The sequence below is a fragment of the Ornithodoros turicata genome, chromosome 9 (genome assembly GCF_037126465.1).
Source record: "Ornithodoros turicata isolate Travis chromosome 9, ASM3712646v1, whole genome shotgun sequence".
NCBI classification, from domain to species: Eukaryota; Metazoa; Arthropoda; class Arachnida; order Ixodida; family Argasidae; genus Ornithodoros; species Ornithodoros turicata.
This window is the reverse complement of record NC_088209.1, coordinates 31362891-31381848: the sequence shown is the minus strand read 5'-3', so window position 1 is coordinate 31381848 and position 18958 is coordinate 31362891. Positions and strand designations below refer to the sequence as shown.

At 46.7% G+C, this 18958-nt stretch overlaps 1 protein-coding gene across 1 annotated transcript in view; it reads left to right on the top strand.

The window, feature by feature from the left end:
• The window catches only part of LOC135368621 (nuclear hormone receptor FTZ-F1-like), a 92949-nt gene that overhangs the window by 34334 nt on the left and 39657 nt on the right, over window positions 1–18958 (top strand). The window contains 1 exon segment of the mRNA XM_064602022.1: window positions 6817–7143. Within this exon segment, the coding sequence (XP_064458092.1) occupies window positions 6817–7143 (327 nt within the window).

The following is an 18958-nucleotide window of genomic DNA, read 5'->3' as shown; positions in this document are numbered from 1 at the left end:
TTGAAATTCATCAATCATTCGGCAATCCAGAAGATGTGGGTTCGAGTCCTACAGCTGGCTAACCTTTTCAGTTATTAATCTGAATGATTCAGTTGCTAATCTTTCATTGAAATTCGTGTTCTCGAAACAAGGAAAATCAACGAGAATACTGGATTGCTTCGTATGATGATATGCCCGAAAACCCGAAATAAAGTTGTTGTTGTTGTTGATATGCCATGTTTAAAAACACGACATCGCTATTTAACCACTCAAATTCACGAATTCTCAATGTCTGTCCAAGTCGTACGAAAGCCACATTTTAGCGGCCGTTAGGCTTAGCGGGGTGGACACGACGGAACAGCATTTTGGTTAGTTTATTATTAGGTTAGCCCAAGTTCATTGTTTACATTTATATGTTCAGGTTAGTTAAAGTTGACTGTTGACAGTTTTCCGCGCGCCACTGTGAATTTTATAGTCGGGTAACATTTATTTACGGTAGTTTATTTCCAAGAGGATGACCTAGCTGTCTGCTTTCTTATCGGCGGCGCGCGGCGAGCTACGGCAAAATGTGGAGGGCAGGCGGGCCGACTTCATAGGTAACTGCGCTGGCGAAAGCACGGTAAACACACAAATCTTAGCTCATTGGATTCATAAAAGAACGCGAAAGTCTTGTGGAGGACACGTACTCTGCTCACGCCTTTCAGAATGACGTGCTCTGCACGACTCGGATTTCCGTGCTCAGCGAGTTAATTCGAGTATTCAACTAGTTGATTGGACGAAAGTCCTCGGAAGACTGAAAAACGTTCTAAAACAAGAACCTATTCATCACACCCTGATGTATGAAATATTGATTGCGAAGTTCACGTATGCATCGCCTGTACGTGCAGGTTTCTTTGCAACGCTTCCGTGCCGTGCGGCAAAGCGTGCTTTGGGGGCGCACCTTTTTCCTGACACACGACCACGTCGTTCTTTTTCACGCACACCATTATGAAAAACGTAAAATCCCACTGGCGTTCATGCAAGTGAAATACGCCTTTCAGCCACTAGAAAGCTCTTGCCGAGGGCGATGAGCACTTTGTTTATGTACCATGTACCTTTATTCGCGGCCCCTATTATTGCGAAGGTGCTTCCCATGGATTGCGTAGGTAGTGGACGCTTGACTGGCGGCCATTTATTCTCAGCACGCAAGAGGAAAAACACGATACGGGTTCTTTGTCGTCGAGCTGAACGCTACGCATTCACCTACTCGCGCTTGTATGCCAAACGACGCGGTTTCTCAGGACGAAGATTAACTTTTAACGTTACTTTGTCCTCAAACGAATACTTATTTGTTCGTTTTTACTTCAGCATGAGTACGTAGCTGTGTGGAACTCACGCGTTCCCTACTGTGACGGGTACTCTAACGGATGAGATGTCTTGGTGGCCCAAACATTGACAGTGATAAGCATAATACGATGGCAGATAAAGCATGCTGCCTTCCGTTTGTGTTCAACATGCCCCCAGTCTCGGTAATAAATAAATAATTCGTGGCTTTATTATTTATTTATTTATAAATACTGTTGGCCCTTGACGAGCCATAACAGGAGAGATACAATTCACGCAGCAAATATTAAGTACAGTACGTCTTTACGTCGTGAGACAACTGCGATCGTGAGAGACGCCACAGTGGTCGGGTCTGGGGATAAATTTGCCCACCTGAGAGTTTTTTTTTAACGTGCGTCGAAATCTCGACACATGGCACACTACATTTGACGTCCCTCGCGGAAGACGGCGTGTGTGAGCAATTTGTACCCTTCCTCCAAGTTGCCACCGTCCTCGACCGGGTTTGAACCCTCGACCTTGGGATGTGCTGGCGTATACACGCTACCGACTGAGCCACCGAGGGCTGCCAGTCAGTCTTATAGTACCGTTACATTCCGAAGGGGCAGCGGGGTAAAAGCTCGCTTTTAGACTAACATATCTTAACCCCTACAACAAAAATCAACGCTGAAGGTTTAAACATTTAATAAATACGAGCTTTCGCGTGGGGTACCACGCTTCATCCGTTGCATCACCAGATGAAGTGTGGTCCCCCAGGTGAAAGCTTGTATTTGTTAAATTTAGAAACCTTCAGTGTTGTTTTTTGAGTGATCTACAATTCAGCTCGGACTTAACTCCCCTTGTTCGCTGACATCTGCTATCTCCTTACAACAACAGCAACAACAAGATCGTGCTGAGGACTGGGAAGGTGGTGGGTTCAAATCCTACCACCGGCTGCGCTGTCTGAGGTTTTCATTGGGTTTTCCGAATATTTTCCAGACGAATGTCGGCCTATTTCCCTTAGTCCCCCACTCTTTCCTGCTGTCCTCTCTCCATCTGTCCACATTTGTACGCCGCTGGTAGCCACAGTTGCTTCGCGGCGATAACGCGGAACATAAACAAAAAAAGAAAAAAAAAACGCTACCACTTCCTCCCGCCTTCCCTGCGAGTTGACCCGGTCGTCTCCCGGCGTGTTGAGAAGGGCACGTCTTCACCATGCGCAGCACCCGTTTTCAATTTTCCATCACTATTTTCGTCCCTTTCAACAACACGTAGCTTCCAGCGCTGACTTCAAAAGAAACCAGAAACAGGTGTGTATACCGTGCGGGCCCATCCGCTTGTCTGTGACCGTCCACTTAGATTGGGCTCCGCGGTGACTGTCGTCCGGCTTTCATCTCCTCATTACGGTGACGAATATGCCATCACCCTTTCCCGGCCGCAAATATGCTTCCGGCATTTCTTCGGACCAAACCACGTCCCTCGAATGGTCTGGCCACGGAGGCGCCTCCTGGAGTCACCGAACAGGTTCAAAACGATATTCAGTTTACTCTATAGGTAGGGTTTTCGGTTTTTATCTTTGGGCCGATTCGGCGTGTGTTTTCCCGGTGTTTATTGATTTTCACGAAATCGGCGTTTTTCGTTTTTTCTTGAGTGTACATGGTTTCCCCGACAGTTATTGGCGAATGGAAATCCCAACCGGTTTTTATTTTTGGGCCGTTCGGCTTATGTTTTTTCGGTGTTTATTGATTTTCACGAAATCGGCGTTTTTCGTTTTTTTCTGGAGTGTACGTGGTTTCCCCGACAGTTATCGGCGAATAGAAATCCCAACCGGTTTTTATTTTTGGGCAGATTCGGCGTATGTTTTTCGGCGTTTATTGATTTTTACGAAATCGGTGTTTTTCCTGGTGTGTGCATGGTTTACCCGACACTTATCGGCGAATAGAAATCCCAATGTAATATTTCCGCGCGACACTCATTCAACACGGCGTTGTTCGTTGCGGTGGCGTTTTACGGCTAACGAAAAAGTAAACGGACATTTTTCGCAACCATCGTATTTCTGTATGGTTTGGCTGATCTGCATCAACAACTCGCAGGGCTTGTGCAGAAATGTATCTCTGTCATGTCCTGGAATGTCCATCTCTATTCGGTGTTTTTCGATTAAAACCGAATGAGGAAAAATTTACCCGGCGTATGCTTTTTGGTGTTTTTCGATTGAAACCGCAAAACGCGGAACCCTATCTATAGAGAACACATCTCCATTCTCGTCTATACATTGGACCTACGGGCCAACGCCTTGAGATTTAAGTGATGCGTCGCCACTTGCTGCTGTGGGGTCGAAAGGGTTTTTTTGTTGCTTGTTATTTGCTTCTGGGTACCTAGGGTGCTGTTTGTGGGTGCGTGCCGACATGTTTTTGCGCGAGGGGACTGACGAGCTCAGTGTGGAAAGACGGGCGAGTTGGTTTGTGCGCTCTTTTTATTCAACTTCGGGGACTGGCAAGTACGAGTGGTTGAGTAGCAACACCTGCAGGGGGACCCCCGTGCGTGTTGGGCGGAAGAAAGGTAGTTAGCTTGGAATGCGGTAGTCTGGGGACGTGTTGTGTCAAAGGATGGTAAATTTGGTTTTACGCCACTTGCTCTTATCCGGGACGAGTTGGTAAGGTTAAGTTACGGTGAGGAGTCGGAGTCGGTGAGAGACAAGGACATTATTTATGTGAGCCCTGTTTTTTATATTTTTTATTGTATTGTTCCCACTCATTTCGAAATGTTGGCATTACTGAAACAAGACGTGCAAAATAGGTAATTCGTCTGCAGTGCGATCACAGCCAACGACACCTAGAGAAACGAAGCCTGTTGGTTTAAACGACGTGACGTATGATCACGATCGTGCTTTCGGCGGCCGTTGCTCTGGTGACGTAGCCGTCATCAGCCGCATGGGAAGCCACTCGTAGCCACGGGCTTTTTGTCTTTGACGTCGTCTGCGACGATTAGCTCGAGCAGACGACATCGCGATGTTGCACGTCGACCATGACGTGACCCGGGTTCGGAGCCAAATCGATAGTCGCGGAGCTGAGTAAAATCAACATCGTCATCACCACCACCGCTTCCACCATATGTCCAATCGGCGAAGTTGAGAGGTAGAAGGAGGGGGGGGGGGAGCGCCCCACCGAAAAGGCTGCTCTCTCTCTCTCACACACACAAGACGTGACACGAAATTTTGTGCATATCTTTACGTGCATCCAGCTTTGACATCCCTTTGCTTCAACTCAAACACAAACTCACTGGAGAAAGACCGTATCTCTCCAAATTCTAAGGGTAAATTTTTGAATATGCATACAGTATAGTACTTGAGAGTGATCTCGCCATTTGAAGCCAACACGTGGGCCGCACGCGCGGCGACCACCCCAAAATAAAACCGTCTTCTGCCACCCGAGGAGCCCCCCACGACAACCCCTTCCGAAACGCACCCAGAAATAAGGTGTCCTTGAACTAAAACCCGTCGTAAAACCATCCCCCCCCCTCTCTCTCGCCCTGTGTGTTTGTCTGCATGGAGATTTGGGATGTTCTCGGCCGGCTGTGTGTGTGTGTACACGCTCATCAGTGAAAGTGACTTTTCAAAGATAAATGAAGGACACGCTTGGAAAGTTTTTCGTCGAAAAGATTGGCACCACTTTGCGGCAATCTCGTGCGGACGGAAAGAATGTCCGTCTGTTTCTTCGGTTGGGCGATGGCGGAAGCGGTCGGGAGAGAAATGCTGCTGAAAAGAAGAGCGTTATTGACAAGCCGGGAGTGTGAATGTTTGGGGGAGAATATTTTGCTTTGTGTCAACACGATCTGAAATTTTGGAGCCATCGAGCAATAATCGACTTTCCGCGGTGCCTAGCGCTGTATTTGGAACGCTTTGAATGTGTCTGTCATTTCTCCGTATAGCCTTCGCGATTTCAGATAAAACACTGTTTACGATGCGCTGTAGTGATTGAAAATACTTGCTAAAAAAAGAACAACCCACAATGCGCGTCGAATGAGTGTGTACTGACCATAATATCGGTCAACCATTTGGACTACGACCATTTGCAAGATGTAAAAGAAAAAAAAAATTTTTTTCAGGATGTCTATCTCCGTATGTTTTTCTCTGTTTGTACTTCGCGCAGAATATCCTATTTACGTTGGATTATTGTTTGTGCGGATAATAAAGAACATCATCAGATACACATGAATTCATGGTGGGTCCACCGACAAGTGATTTGACCAAGGACCGGCATAGTAAACAAAAAATAGAATAAAAAGTTGCCCATTAGGAATGTTGCTGCATTTTTCGACTGAAGTTGAACGGGTAGGCGACAAACGCCTATCGCAATTTTAATTATTTAATGTCTCTATTAATTAATGGCAATGTTTTAACGGCACCTAACCCTGTTTCTATTGCTAAACATGTAACCATATGAATGCAGCCCACATGCGTTTGCAGTTCTTGGAAACCTTTGTTTCTCTTCCAGGAATGTATTGAGGCTTAAATAGTAATGCCAATTCTAGTTAAAGTTCTTGGAAAGTGGCATCTTTTAAGACACTTAATCACACAATCCGTGTCCCAGAAAGCGAAAGTGAACCTCTTCAACTCCCATTTATTAACTGTTAAAGTAATCTCTTTCTGGTATTCACTGAAATGTAGGTTAAGGTAAACCGTTTTGCGACTCCAGAACAGCTGCGACGACGAAGAAATCTGCCATCCCTAAACAGGACAAAACCGTTCTCGCGAACAACCAACACCGGAAACACTCCTTATAATGCAGGCAGATACAAGCCATAACAAAAAGCAGCGAAAGCATGGTTCCTGCTCAAAAAGGTCCAAGAACCTGAGCAGGAGAACACAAACGGAACAAACACACAAAACGAAATCCGGCGTCGTCGTCAGTGAAAGTTTGGCGTCGGCGACCTTGCTCCACTTCCGTGTCCCACTGGCCCATACCGAGGGCTGCTGCTGCATCGTGCGCACGGACTCTCTCCTCCGTTCCTTCCTCCACGTCTTCTCACTCTCTATTTCTCCTCCGCCGCGCTCGACGCGCCGATTGGCCGTCGCTTACTAGGTCAGCGCGCGCACATTTTCTTTCTGCTTTGCCCCCCTCCAGCCTGTCGTGGTACTTGTTGCCCGTGCCGTCGTTGCGTTCACTATCGTTTGCCTCCCAGGCCCGTACAGACGTTCGCTGTGTCAGCTTGCATTGCGATTTTCGTCGATAAGCCTCGTGGCGCGCGCGAGAGTTTGAACCGCCTGATCGCGCAGTTGGCGCTCGACTACACGGATTTCTGTCGTCTGCTGCGCGGAGTTTGTGTGTGTCGTCTGCTTTGGATTGTGCCGCACGTCCGGACCGACGGTGTCATGCGCCTCTTACCGGGCGGTTGATTTCGACAACCCCTTTGGATTACGACGACGAACAAAAAAGAAAATCGACTTGTATTTGTGCGAGCATCTGTGTGAAAGTGACAGCGGTTTCAAAATGATGTCCCCGTTCATGGACGGTTCGCCCTTTTATTTTTCCTCGCCAGGGAGCGCAACGGGCGTGCTCGGTGGCTCAACGGGACCGGGGCCTCAGCCTGGAGGTCCCGATGGAGGGCCTCCGACGTTCCCGGATGCACCGGACACGAAGGAGGGCATCGAGGAGCTGTGCCCCGTGTGTGGGGACAAAGTGTCTGGGTACCACTATGGCCTGCTCACATGTGAGTCGTGTAAGGGCTTCTTCAAGCGCACCGTGCAGAACAAGAAAGTGTACACCTGCGTGGCGGATAGGAGCTGCCACATTGACAAGTCTCAGCGGAAACGCTGTCCATTCTGCAGGTTTCAAAAGTGCCTCGAAGTTGGAATGAAGCTAGAAGGTAAGTGACGTCATAATTTATTTTCACAGACGTTCTACAGTTGTGTAAATGAAAATGCGAGTGGGTGGGTAGGTTTCTGTGTGTGACTGAGGTCTTGTTTCTTTTTGCCATTGAGGACTCTGGGTCTGTTCAGTGAAATAGCACCATTAGGGAAATGATAGATGTACCCATTACAACTCGCAAGGGAAAGGAAAGATATGTTGCACAGTTGGCATAACACTGTTCGTGCAGTTCAGGAGCTTTTCGGGGACTATTTTGCTTAGTTGGTATAAATGTCACGCCGACACATCTCTCTCCACTGGCACAGTAACACTGCACAGCGTTTTGCGCGATTTAATGACTACGAACCTCACATGCTAGACTAGCATGGACTACACGTATACCGTGTACGGACATCTGTAGGGTCATCGGTCTGGGCAACTTAGAACTGGTAGATTTACGTGGTACCCTGTACAGGCAACTGGTGCGTTGAAAGTTGCCGCCGCGACCTTGAAACACCACGGTCACGTGTCGCATTCTTTCCGGCGCGTCATTTCCGGGAACAAATAGACACCGGCGCGCCGCTCATTTCGGCCCCCGAAAACGGGGTTATGTCAGAATCCTGTAATATAGGATGGTTTGCTTCCGACATATAGTTTATTCGCTCTTCACGATATTTCCCTTTAGTTTTCCCTATTGCTTTTCCATGTTGATACCGGGCGCGCAAAACGGAGACGGATTGAGCTTGTGTGTGCTGCTCTCCGTCATCGTTTTGCGTGCTTGTATTCAACATGGACTCCGACCAACTTGCACGACTTTCTACACTTACCCTTTGCGGTTGGAGTTGGACGGACTAAAAATAATACGGAGATGTTGAACTTGTTACCGGACAAGTTCTGCTGTTCCGAGAAAACAAAACAAAAAGCAAAAGAAAACAAAAAAGAGAGATGACTAGGCTAGGCTGTACGGCGCAGCGGTCTTTCGTAGCCTTCGCAGTGTTTCTTCGGACAATTGCGATCTTATTTATAGCGCAGGATTTTTTTTTTCTTGTGTTGCGCAATTAATTCGGTTTCGGGTTCTGATTTGTATTCCGACCGAGCGACAAGTCGCGTAGGTTCGCCCCGGTGCGCCGTGCGATGTCAGAGCCCTCGGGGAATGAATGTTCGCCTGCTGGCGAAAGCCCAGTCAATTACATTGGGACATGGGCCAAATTCCGCGCCCTTCCCTATCATTTGCACCATATCGCTGCAGCTGCACTATATCGGGAGCAGCTGAACGGCATATTCTGCGATGGCAGCACGGCACATCGTACTCTTCTCAGTTTCACAAAATTCGGATTTTTTATTTATTTTTGTCACGGTATTTTTCGTCTTTTTAAGCTTGTACATTCGTTACGTTCTCCGTTGATAATCATTTGTCAGTCCATTTCGTGCCTCTGTCATATCTAAGTCAGTTTTCTGACCCTCTTCAATACGTCTCGCAATACGTGTGTTCGTTGTCTACTACCGTGAAAGGCTACCAAGTTCAAGTAGTTCTTCGCAAGAGTTGTTGCTTTGCTGCATGTTTTAGTGCTTCTTACAGCGGGCATTGGGAATGTAATTTCCGTTCGAGAGCGCTTCCGCGACACCGGGATATGCTCTATCTTAGCATTTTATCTTCATTATTTTTTGTGTGATGCTAATTTTTTTAAAATGTATCTCTTAAATATTTTAAGTACTATAAGTACATAGATTTTAAAAAATGGATGTATAGTGTTTGATTGTCTGGTTGCTATTATCGGGTGGCGTCGCCTGAAACAGTGAGAATGACAGATTTCGCGTAGAAGATAAGAACGTTTTATCATTTTTGAAGAACGCGAGATGCCGAATAGGCTGTGTCTGACGCAAAGTATTTGGTGTTGTCCGGTGTCATTATGTGTGGCAGAACTCGCACTTTGCATTTTTTTCGGGTTTTGCCCCAACCGACGATGATGCAAATCGGGGGTAAAGATTCAGAGAAAAAGTCTTTCCAGGCGACCTTTCCGGTTAAAAACTGCGTTTTCCGAGCTTAAAAAACACAGGGTGCTTGTTACTACGCACAAGGTATCTCTATCTCGCAATGTACATTCACAGTACAAACAACATTCATAGTGCGCAGCTCGTACAGTTAGCCATTTTCTTTGTGTGCACATAGGCAAGCCTGATGGCAACCCTGAAAGCGTCGATTGCCAGCTCGGCTCCGTCGAAAGGGTTACCTCGCGGGCGGAGTGGGCCGCCGATTTCGTAATACGGGACGGCGCATAAGAATGCAGGCGGTGGACCTGACTGAGCTGCAGTCAGGTCGGCCGCGAATCTGGGCTGCTGTGCTACAGCTGTTCCACATTGAACGCTGCTCCGCCGCTACATGTGCGCGTAGCCTTGTTCGGATGCGGGGCACCATACACAGTGCACGGGTATAACGTTGTCGCAGTGTATACTCCGAGCAGATCCGTTAGCCGAGTTTGGTTCAGTTACTGTGTGTGCCTCCTATAAAACACTCTTCTTTTTTTCGACCTCGTATTACACGGTGCAACCAGCATGAAAGAAGCGAAAGTAAAAGGCACTTTTTTAGCAGAAGACACTTCCCCGGCACGGGAAGTAACAGTAAGTCCGGGGGAATAAAGAGCATGTGTTCTACGTATACCGACCTAACGTGTTACCGCCTTAACAGCTTAATGTTCAGGTCCCCCCCCCCCCCTCCCTTTATAGGAGGCGCGCAGGTAAAAAAGTTAGAGGATGCCGTTAAACATTTAGGGGGACAGTCTGGATAAATCACTGTCCGTATGTAACCTATTCCATTGAGGTATCTGCGGTAATGCTGCCTGCTTCGCACCCTCGGCTCCAACACCTTTTTATCGTAGTTGTCCATCTTTATACGCATCCTTATGTGTTTTGTTGTTCGCTCGGACTTCGTACAGTCTGCGTAGTCGTTGACGTCGTCCTCGGTTATCTCGTCCAACGACCACGTGGTGTCTTTCGGAAGCTGCGCGTGGAATCGTCCCAACTGTTGAACGAAGGACTGACTGCGCGCGTTCGCTGACTGACTTGACTGACGGACGCAGCTTGCGAAATCTAAGCCGGAGGGTCGGGTTTTCGTGTGGCTGTGCCCTGCAGATGTAACGCTGATAGTTGCGCGCCGCATTAATCGCAGCTGCGTCGTTCTTCGCTGTGTACAGCGAAAGTAAAGGGCAGCGCTTTTATTGTAAGTTGCGAGCGCAGTTGAAATCCGGAGAGAGAGATCCAATCCAGAATGTGCCAGTGGAAATATTTCACTTTTGCCCGTTAAGAGACGGATCGTCCACTTTCGTTGTCTTCTCGAATTATAGGAAGGGGTTGACACGGTCGTCCTTAGTCGATTATTGTACCGATTCACTGGCGATGGATGTTCGAACCGCGCTTTCCATCAATTCTGTTAACGAGGGTCGCTAATTCTATTTTATTTGACGATTTATCGAATGATATTGGGGATGAAGTGACCGGAGAGGAAATACGCAAACGGCTCGGATATTGAGATAATGCGCGCAAAAAAAGAAAGAACTGAAAACGCTCCCACAGAAACAGCAACGGAGGGGGCGCCACGGTTGCTATTGTGTTTACAGTTTAGACCCTCACTCTCGTCGTATTCGCCATTAGTTTCTAAGTTCTTGTGGCGTGTGAGTATTATTTATTTAGTACGGCAACCCAGGAATATCCATATTTTTGACGGGAATAGTCTTCTGATTAGCATATGGCAGCGAACAGAATCCGAAGCCAAACTTTGCCCGATCTACATGATGGAGACTCTAACTAGTTGGTGGCGCCCTCTAGAGGGGTGACATCGGTGAATCAACTCTAGCCTTTAACGCACTTTTCAAATTGAATGTAATCTTCCTTCGTATGCCCCGTCTTCTTTCTTTCTTTCTTTCTTTTCTTTTTTTCTATGTCGAAGTGACCTTATGATGGCCCCTCCAGCTTCACTTCTTTGTGCGCGTGTGTCTTTGTGACTCTACTTTGTGCGAATCCGAGCTGTTGAACTACAATGAAAAGTCGAGATAGTACACAGTAGAATCACTATCTGGTGACTAGTATGCACTACCCCGAATGGATGGATAAATTCGGTGGCTTTTCCCTTCGCAACGGGCGGTAGCTTGCGCCACCTAGCCTAGAATTGACCCATTACTGATGGTGGTAATTCGGGTGGTCATTTCGTGGCAACTTTTTCTTGTCAGATCCCGCCTGTTCTCGCCAGTTTTGCCAGATCTCGTATGTTCGCGTGGCACTTTCCGGGCGCCAGGAATTTGCCAGCTAGCACTTTTTCCACCCGGTCTCGAATTGACCGGGCAGCGGATTTCCCAACTATATCCCGTGTCGTCACATCCGTATCCCGAGCGTAGCGAAGGCACTAATTGGACCGTATGTCGAAGTTCACATGATCGATAAAAGAGATAGGGCGCAGACTAACTGGTGCATGATGATGAAGGAACGAATAACTGAGAGACACGAAGACAAGCACAAGAGTTCTCAGAACAAGTTCAATATAGTTCACATGGGTTAGCAGACGACGGAACCCGAAGACGAGCGACCGCGATGCCCCTAGCGTGATCCAAGCGACTAAAACCTCTAGATTCCTGGCACTCATGTTCGGGTGGCAACGGTCACGTGGTCCAGCGCGAGCGCCGCCCTAGCAGTTTCCGAGCGCTAGGCAATGTTGCCATGAAATGACCACCCGAATTCGCCATAAGATCGAAATTACTTCAGACGATCAGTCTGAACAGCGCCTCCACTTGCCCAAGGAGTGATCATCCTGGTACCATCAAACCCAATAAAACGAATCGTCCACCCACGTCCAGGACTAGGCACTGCCCGTCAGAAGAAACAAGTTGCACTTGAACAGTCACCTAGTTGCCCTTTCGCACCATGGTCAGAGGCAATATTCTCCACCACGTGCAAGTGGCCCCCGATTACCCTACAGTACTTATCGGCATCTTTGTGTGTTCGTTTGTCCGAATTGAAATGGGATGATTTGTGTCTACACGGAGCGAAAAGGGGGACGATGTGGCGAGGAGGCAAAGAAAACGGAAAGTGGGCCAAGTGTGGCAATAATGGCTGTTGCTTCCACGTCAAGAGCAACCTGCCTCAGGGGGACTGGAAGGTTACGTCACCGCCGCAGTATACGGAGGGAGAAGCTGTCCTTCCGACACTTGTTTCCAACAGTTAGGGCGCGGTAGGGCTTCTTTTTTTTTTCTCCTTCTTCTTCTTTTCTGACGGTTGATTGTTTTTCGCCTAAGTAAAGTAGGCGAGTTTCATGGGCAGGGATAAACATTGCGGTGGTTTTGGCATGGAAGCACAAGAACGTGTTGTGGGTGTCGAGCAGCTGATCGGTCGTGAGAAGAGATAGAAGGAATGATTATTATGACTACATCACAAGTGATAGAAGGAGGACTCGGCTTGCTCGATCGTTTGTTGGGAATAGGGCGTAGGGCTTTCGGTTTTCGATATTAACCGAAAAACACGGATAATGTTACGCCGGCAAATTTTTACGCGGCCGGTGAAAATAATTATGCACTGGTAATCACCGGAATCGGGACTTCTAACTGCCTGTTGTATCAAAGTATCGACGTATAACTCCTACAAGCGAATTTATAGTTTCTAACTTTTGAACGGCTACTGAGCGCTGAGCGCTGACCACGTCAAGCGAATCCTTCAACATGTAACCTGGCTATTTATTGCCGCAAGTTCAGGTTGAAGTTTGTACACTAACGACAGCACATATAAACAAAGTGTTCACCGTGTGTGGTTTCGTTTCGTCGCCGATTTTCACCGACCGTCTCACGATTAAAATATTACCGCCGAAAACAGCCGTAGTGAGCGAAATAACACACAGATTGGTTTTTCTTTTTTTTTTTTTTTTCTTTTGCACCGAATCTCTCAACAAATAACGCCGAGAGCCCGAAGCGCGGTGAATACCACAGCGACACGTCCCGAGCACGGTGTATACGACCAGATGCGCGGGACCACGGCTCGTGTCGGTGAATCAGTATTTGTCACCGAGCTGACGTTGAAATCAGGCCCGTGTAACGGTAGTATACTTATGTATAATGCCGATGTAGATGAAAGTGACGTGATGACGTAACGTGCGAGGGCACGAATAATGTCTGTGGAGAGGAGGTGGCTTCCGGCGCCTGCATGCGTGCTAGGTCATCCGCAGCGTTACCGACGAGAGCGGGGGTCACGCGTCACTGCGTCTGCGCAGAAACAGTGCCCTGGGGGCAGAGGAACAAACATCCCAAAGGAAAAGAACTAATAACCGAGATCACGTGACATTCGTGTACAGGTAGACAGGTTGGAGGTGCTACGTGATGCGCGCGCCCGCGTCTACTTGGCATTGCTTTGGGGTTTTACGTCGCGCACTCGCAAAGATTTTGAACCGCAGTAAAGTCGATAGGAGGAGAGTAAGAGAGAAAGATAGCCTGATGGGTAGGAAGCGTTCATGTTCAATTCATAATGCAAATCAGGTACTCAAAAGAACAATGTTTGCGTGCCCTCCACCAAATTGACGTTTACGCTTGCGTTGTTCATGTTTCGTGTACCACAGATGAGACTTTCTTGATATCGTGTACTCATACGAGGCGACATTCTTTAGAATACTCAAGCGGAAGATACGCAAAACGTCAGATCTTTTCGTGCTCTTCTAACCACGGGCAATTGCCTGCTGCTCAGCCGCAAGATGCTTGGTAGCAGACGACAGCGCAGATAGTGTCGTCTGCTATATGTGCCCAACACGATGTCCCGGCGCCTTGCGAATGCTTAGCGTAAGACGCGGCGGGCGAACTTCCTCCTTGTGAGCAGCCTTTTTATTTTATTCTTCCACTCGCATATTCCGTCAGGATATCACTCATGTGAACGCGCAAAATACGGTCACCTGACCAGGAATGCTCTGATAATACTTCGAACATCACCCCGTATACTACTTGAAAGCATTTCAGCGGATCACGGCATCCGATCTATTATCCATATGCGATCTCTAACTCTGGATAAGATTCGTTTAACCTTAAGTCCATCGCGTTTCCAAGTCTAATTCTAGCTAAAATTCGATGAATTCACCTTCGCGACTCCCCTGACTTTCTCAGTGTCAAATAGAAAAGACGCGTCCGAGGAAGGAAGGGCGGGCGCGGGAGTGAGAAAAAAACAGCAAAGAAACAACGCGGGCACCTTCACTTTCTAGCGGAGAATGCGTGGTCCTTCCGTCCGGCGCGAAGAGACTCGAGGTGACCCAGATATCGTTCCGGGTCAGCTCCTGCGCGGTGATTGGGGCCACGGCGTGCGCAATGGCACACTGGCCATGAGCTCCCGCGATGGCACATTAACGGGTAGGACAATGCAGAGCGATACGGGGCTTACATCCTCTGCAGGACGGAGATTATAAAGTCCGTTTCTGTGTATCCTTGTATTACTGCGCCATGATATCCCCAACAACACCGAATATCTTCTGGATGTACGAATAATGTCCTAACGAATTCGTACGTCCGATAGATATTCTCAGGATATCCATCGGATCGGACGTACGAATCCGTTAGGACATTACTCGTGTATCAAGAGGATATCTGGTGTTTTTAGGGTATATTGAGTCCAGTAACGAAGTGTTTTGGCTCGCAAGCTGAGACACAAAACTGAGACATAAACATTACGGTATATTAATAGTACGATGCGCGAAAGCACGTTGATACTTTCGTTTATAGTGTTTTGGCAGCGAGTACTGAGCGAAGAATTTGCGGAGAAAGGCGGTTTCACGCGGGGAGAGGGATGAGCTAAGAGCCGCCCACTCCAGCGTAAGGAAAGAAGAGGAAGGAGATGGCTACAAAGGATATACTAACAGAGCAAAATTTTGACTGTACTGACAGGTTGAGCAAAACTGTAGTCTCCTCCAAATGACCTGATGACCTGCCTCATTGAACGGAAGGATGAAATTGTTCGAAACAGGATTAAAGATGCCGAATCAGTTTCTATGTTGTCTGATCCTACCCATTTTTACCTAATTCTGCGAACTTTGTCGTTATTTTTAACCTTTTAACCTGTGATCTCTTAAACTCTCATGATTTCGGTTCTAAAGCTTGACGGTTTGCACAGCTCGCACGGTTGACAACAGTACAGTAAGCCGAAGCTGATATAGAGTACGAGTCGTGTCCTCGTTCATGCTTTACTGGGGTTTCTCTTGACGGGCTTCCCCCTACAGTGAGAAAAGGAGATGCAGCGTACGCGTATAACGAAATTTAAAAATGAAAATAAAATGGAACGGAAAAGACGGACAGGATGACACGCAAGCCGGAAACAGAAACCGCATTTTGTGGTATGAGCTAACATTCAAGAAGCGTTGTGTGTGTGTGTGTGTGTGATAGAGAGGGCGGTGTCGTAATTTCTTGCTCTTTTCTGGTCCTCCCATTACGGACGTTCTATGCAGCGCCCTCTGGTCACGTTCTGAGTGAGCGTAAAGCCAGCGTAAGCGCCTGACGATGGTACACACACATATACAGTCAAACTCCTTTATAGCGAACACCTTTTTAACGAAAATACCACTACAGCAATTTTTTCTGTGGTCCCGCTGGAGCCCAATAGGTTCAATAATGGACATTTTTAACGAAAATACCTTTACTGCGATTTTTTTTTTTTTTTGCTGTCCCCTGAGTTTCGTTGTAAAGGAGTTTGACTGTATATATATATATATATATATATATATGTGTGTGTGTGTGTGTGTGTGTGCGCCTGTATCTCAGTAGCGCACCGTTTCGTGTATTCTCTGTAACGGAAGTAAGACTAACAACAAATATATATATATATATATATTTGTTGTTAGTCTTACTTCTGTTACAGGGAATATGTACACGAAACGATGCGCTACTAAACCCAAAGCGATTGTCTAGCGTAAAGTCTTGTTCAGACAGAGAAGCCGTTTAAAGTGCACTACCTATAGCTTCCCTCGACAATTTGCACCGATAAGACTAACTAGTGAAACATACATGCCTATACAACGCGTACCCTAAGGGGAAAAAGGCGTAACTTCAGTCCTTTTGTGGAGTAAACGCACGGACGCGAATGCGTTGCTTCGGGACAAACAACAGCATCTTTATTTTGAGATGAAGAGTGGGGAAGTTCATCGCCAGAGGCAATACTCTACCCCATTGCTTGTGGGGAATAAAATAATGAGCCCCTTCACAATAACGATCGAAGTCCGATGGTGTCCAGAAATGGGACAATTTGTAATGGGACGTATATAATTGTTGCAACCTAAGGGACAACAAGCTGTGATTGCTCCCCTGCTTTACTTCCTTTTTTTCTTATATTGCAACTGTTCGTGTCATTCATACTGATCGGGAACGTTGTGTCCATGTTGTGATGGGATTAAGGAGCGACAAAGTGCACATGCTACACCATATTACGCGACCATGGAAGGACGTTTGCATTTCTGCAATTCTTCCGCCTTTCATCGCCACTGACTTCTGAATCTCACGCACGCATGTACGTATAACAACGCCAAGATTGCGGCAACAATATAGGGATTTCTAGGTATATAACTTCTTTGTAGTTCCCTCTGATATAAAGATGGAGCACCAGGTGCGTTAACACATGTGCCGCAATGCTGGCGTGCAGCAAAACGGGGACAGAAAGACTTTCAGCATCTCTGCACGCTATACATGGTCCTTACGCACATAATGAGAGAGAGAAAGGTAAACAGGAGGAGGAGAAAAAGAAACAGAATTTAGTATATTTTTCTCGATGTTTTGGTGAAATGAGGTGGCCTTTCTGTGTTACTGTCTTCTTTCATTCTTTTTCTTTCTTTCCCTTTCTTTCTTTTTTTTTCCGTTCTTTCTCTTTCTTTCTTTTCTTTCATCCTTTTTCTCATTTTTTTTCTTTTTTATTTTTTGCACCTGTCGTGGAGTTATGCTTTCGAGCAGCGGATTTTGTGTATAGATTCTCCGCGTCGTTGCATTTGTATAGCTCACACGAAGTCCTTTTTTTGTCTCATATGATCATGCTAAATAGAAATAGCCGTAAAGTCCACGAACGAGGTAGTCAGAACGAAATTCAAACGGTTAGGATAATCTAGTTTTAATGACAAGCTTTCGTACCGAGAGTCTGCACTTCCACCAGACCCGTTGAGGTTCTCCGCAAAAGCTTGTCATTAAAACAGGATGCTCTCATAACACTTCGAATTTTATTTTAATATGAAGCAAATGTTTAAAGTGTCGCATCAATTTTATGTTGGCACACGTGCTCTATGTTTCCCCTTTTAGTACGCATCACGTGTTCTATAAGAACAGATCTTCATCTGGCACGGTGCAGTTTTGTAAGTTATTAGTTGATACAAAGTTACAAACCAACCTCGCACGTTGTGTTTTTCCTGGCGCATATTCAGCACGTTGTCTTCACTCCTTACCGACGGCGCCATTCACGACCCGCGAAGCGATACATATATAGTACGTCGCGTACGAGCTTCAAGCCACCCCACTTATTTACGTTCAGATTCATTTTGCATACAATCAGCGCTGTGCAACAGTCGTTGGTTTTCTTCTATACTTCCCGCATACGCCGACGCGTGGAGTCCGTCTATTACATGCAGCGGCAAATGTAGTTATGAAGTGAAAGCGGTTGCTCCTGGGTGTAGATATGGGCCGCGATACGGAGAGGCAATGAGGACTCTCAGCAGTGCACCCGTCCGATTCTCCTGCGAGTCCCTCGGGGTCAACCATTGTAACGAGTAACGAAAAATAAATACATAAAAAAAAAAAAACTCCGGTGGTGTTGGAAAAAGCGAAGGCATTGCTGTGGCCGGTTTTCAGCCTATCTGTCTTTCGTTCTAAGAGGTAGAGGTTAAAGTTGACGGGGAATCCATGCATCGTTCAGTTAGCTGTTGCATTTCGATTTTGTTGTTCGGATTAGTTGTCTCAGCTCTGGTGCGGATTGTGGGTCTTCTGTGGTGCTCTCTACATGTAAATCAACAAAGGTTTGGCGCATGAAAAATTGCGCCGATTATAAAATAATAATAAAAAAAACAGACTAATTTTGCGAAATTGGAGATGGGGGTCAGTAAATTGACGGCCGTTGAGATATTTGCTAGTTAGGGATATAGACACCGAGAGCATTTGTTATATAAAAAGGTGTGGGTTTTTTGTGTGTGTGTGGATAGCAAGTTAATGCTAGGAACTGACTTTTAGAATAGCTCATACCAGGATATTCCCCCAACAGAGAGGTAACACCCATCAACACTCTTTGCCGACTCAATGCAAGAAACTATGCCGACGTTTCTCCAAAAATCCTCCCCGCTCCCCATTTCCGCAATATCACAACACCATGACACTCGTGCAGACGCAGTTCTTGTACGGCTCGGGACAAAAGTTTACGGAACATGGAAGTGGAGTATTTCTTCACAGGAGCGGCCCGCTGCTAGCTATCAGGAAGACACCGAATAAGAAACTAGTGACTGACTATTCTGTCCATCTCTAAGTATCCCTGTCCGCTCCTGTTTCCCGCTAGGGTGTCGCACCGATGGAGATATGCGACATCCCGGTGTTCCGTGAACTTTTGTCCCAGGCTGTACCTATTTATACCTACCTATATCTATATATATATATATATATATATATATATACCTATTTATTTATACTATGTACCTATTATTCACCCCCCATGAGCTCTCGGTGCGTCAGCACTGTGCATGGTGGTTCATGCGGTTGAAGGCTAGTCAGGGCTTCAAATCTGGCGCCAAATTTCACACGTCAACTCGTCACAGTACCGGACCATTTGATATGCACTACTAGTATATCTGCTTTTATTTTCACTAAATT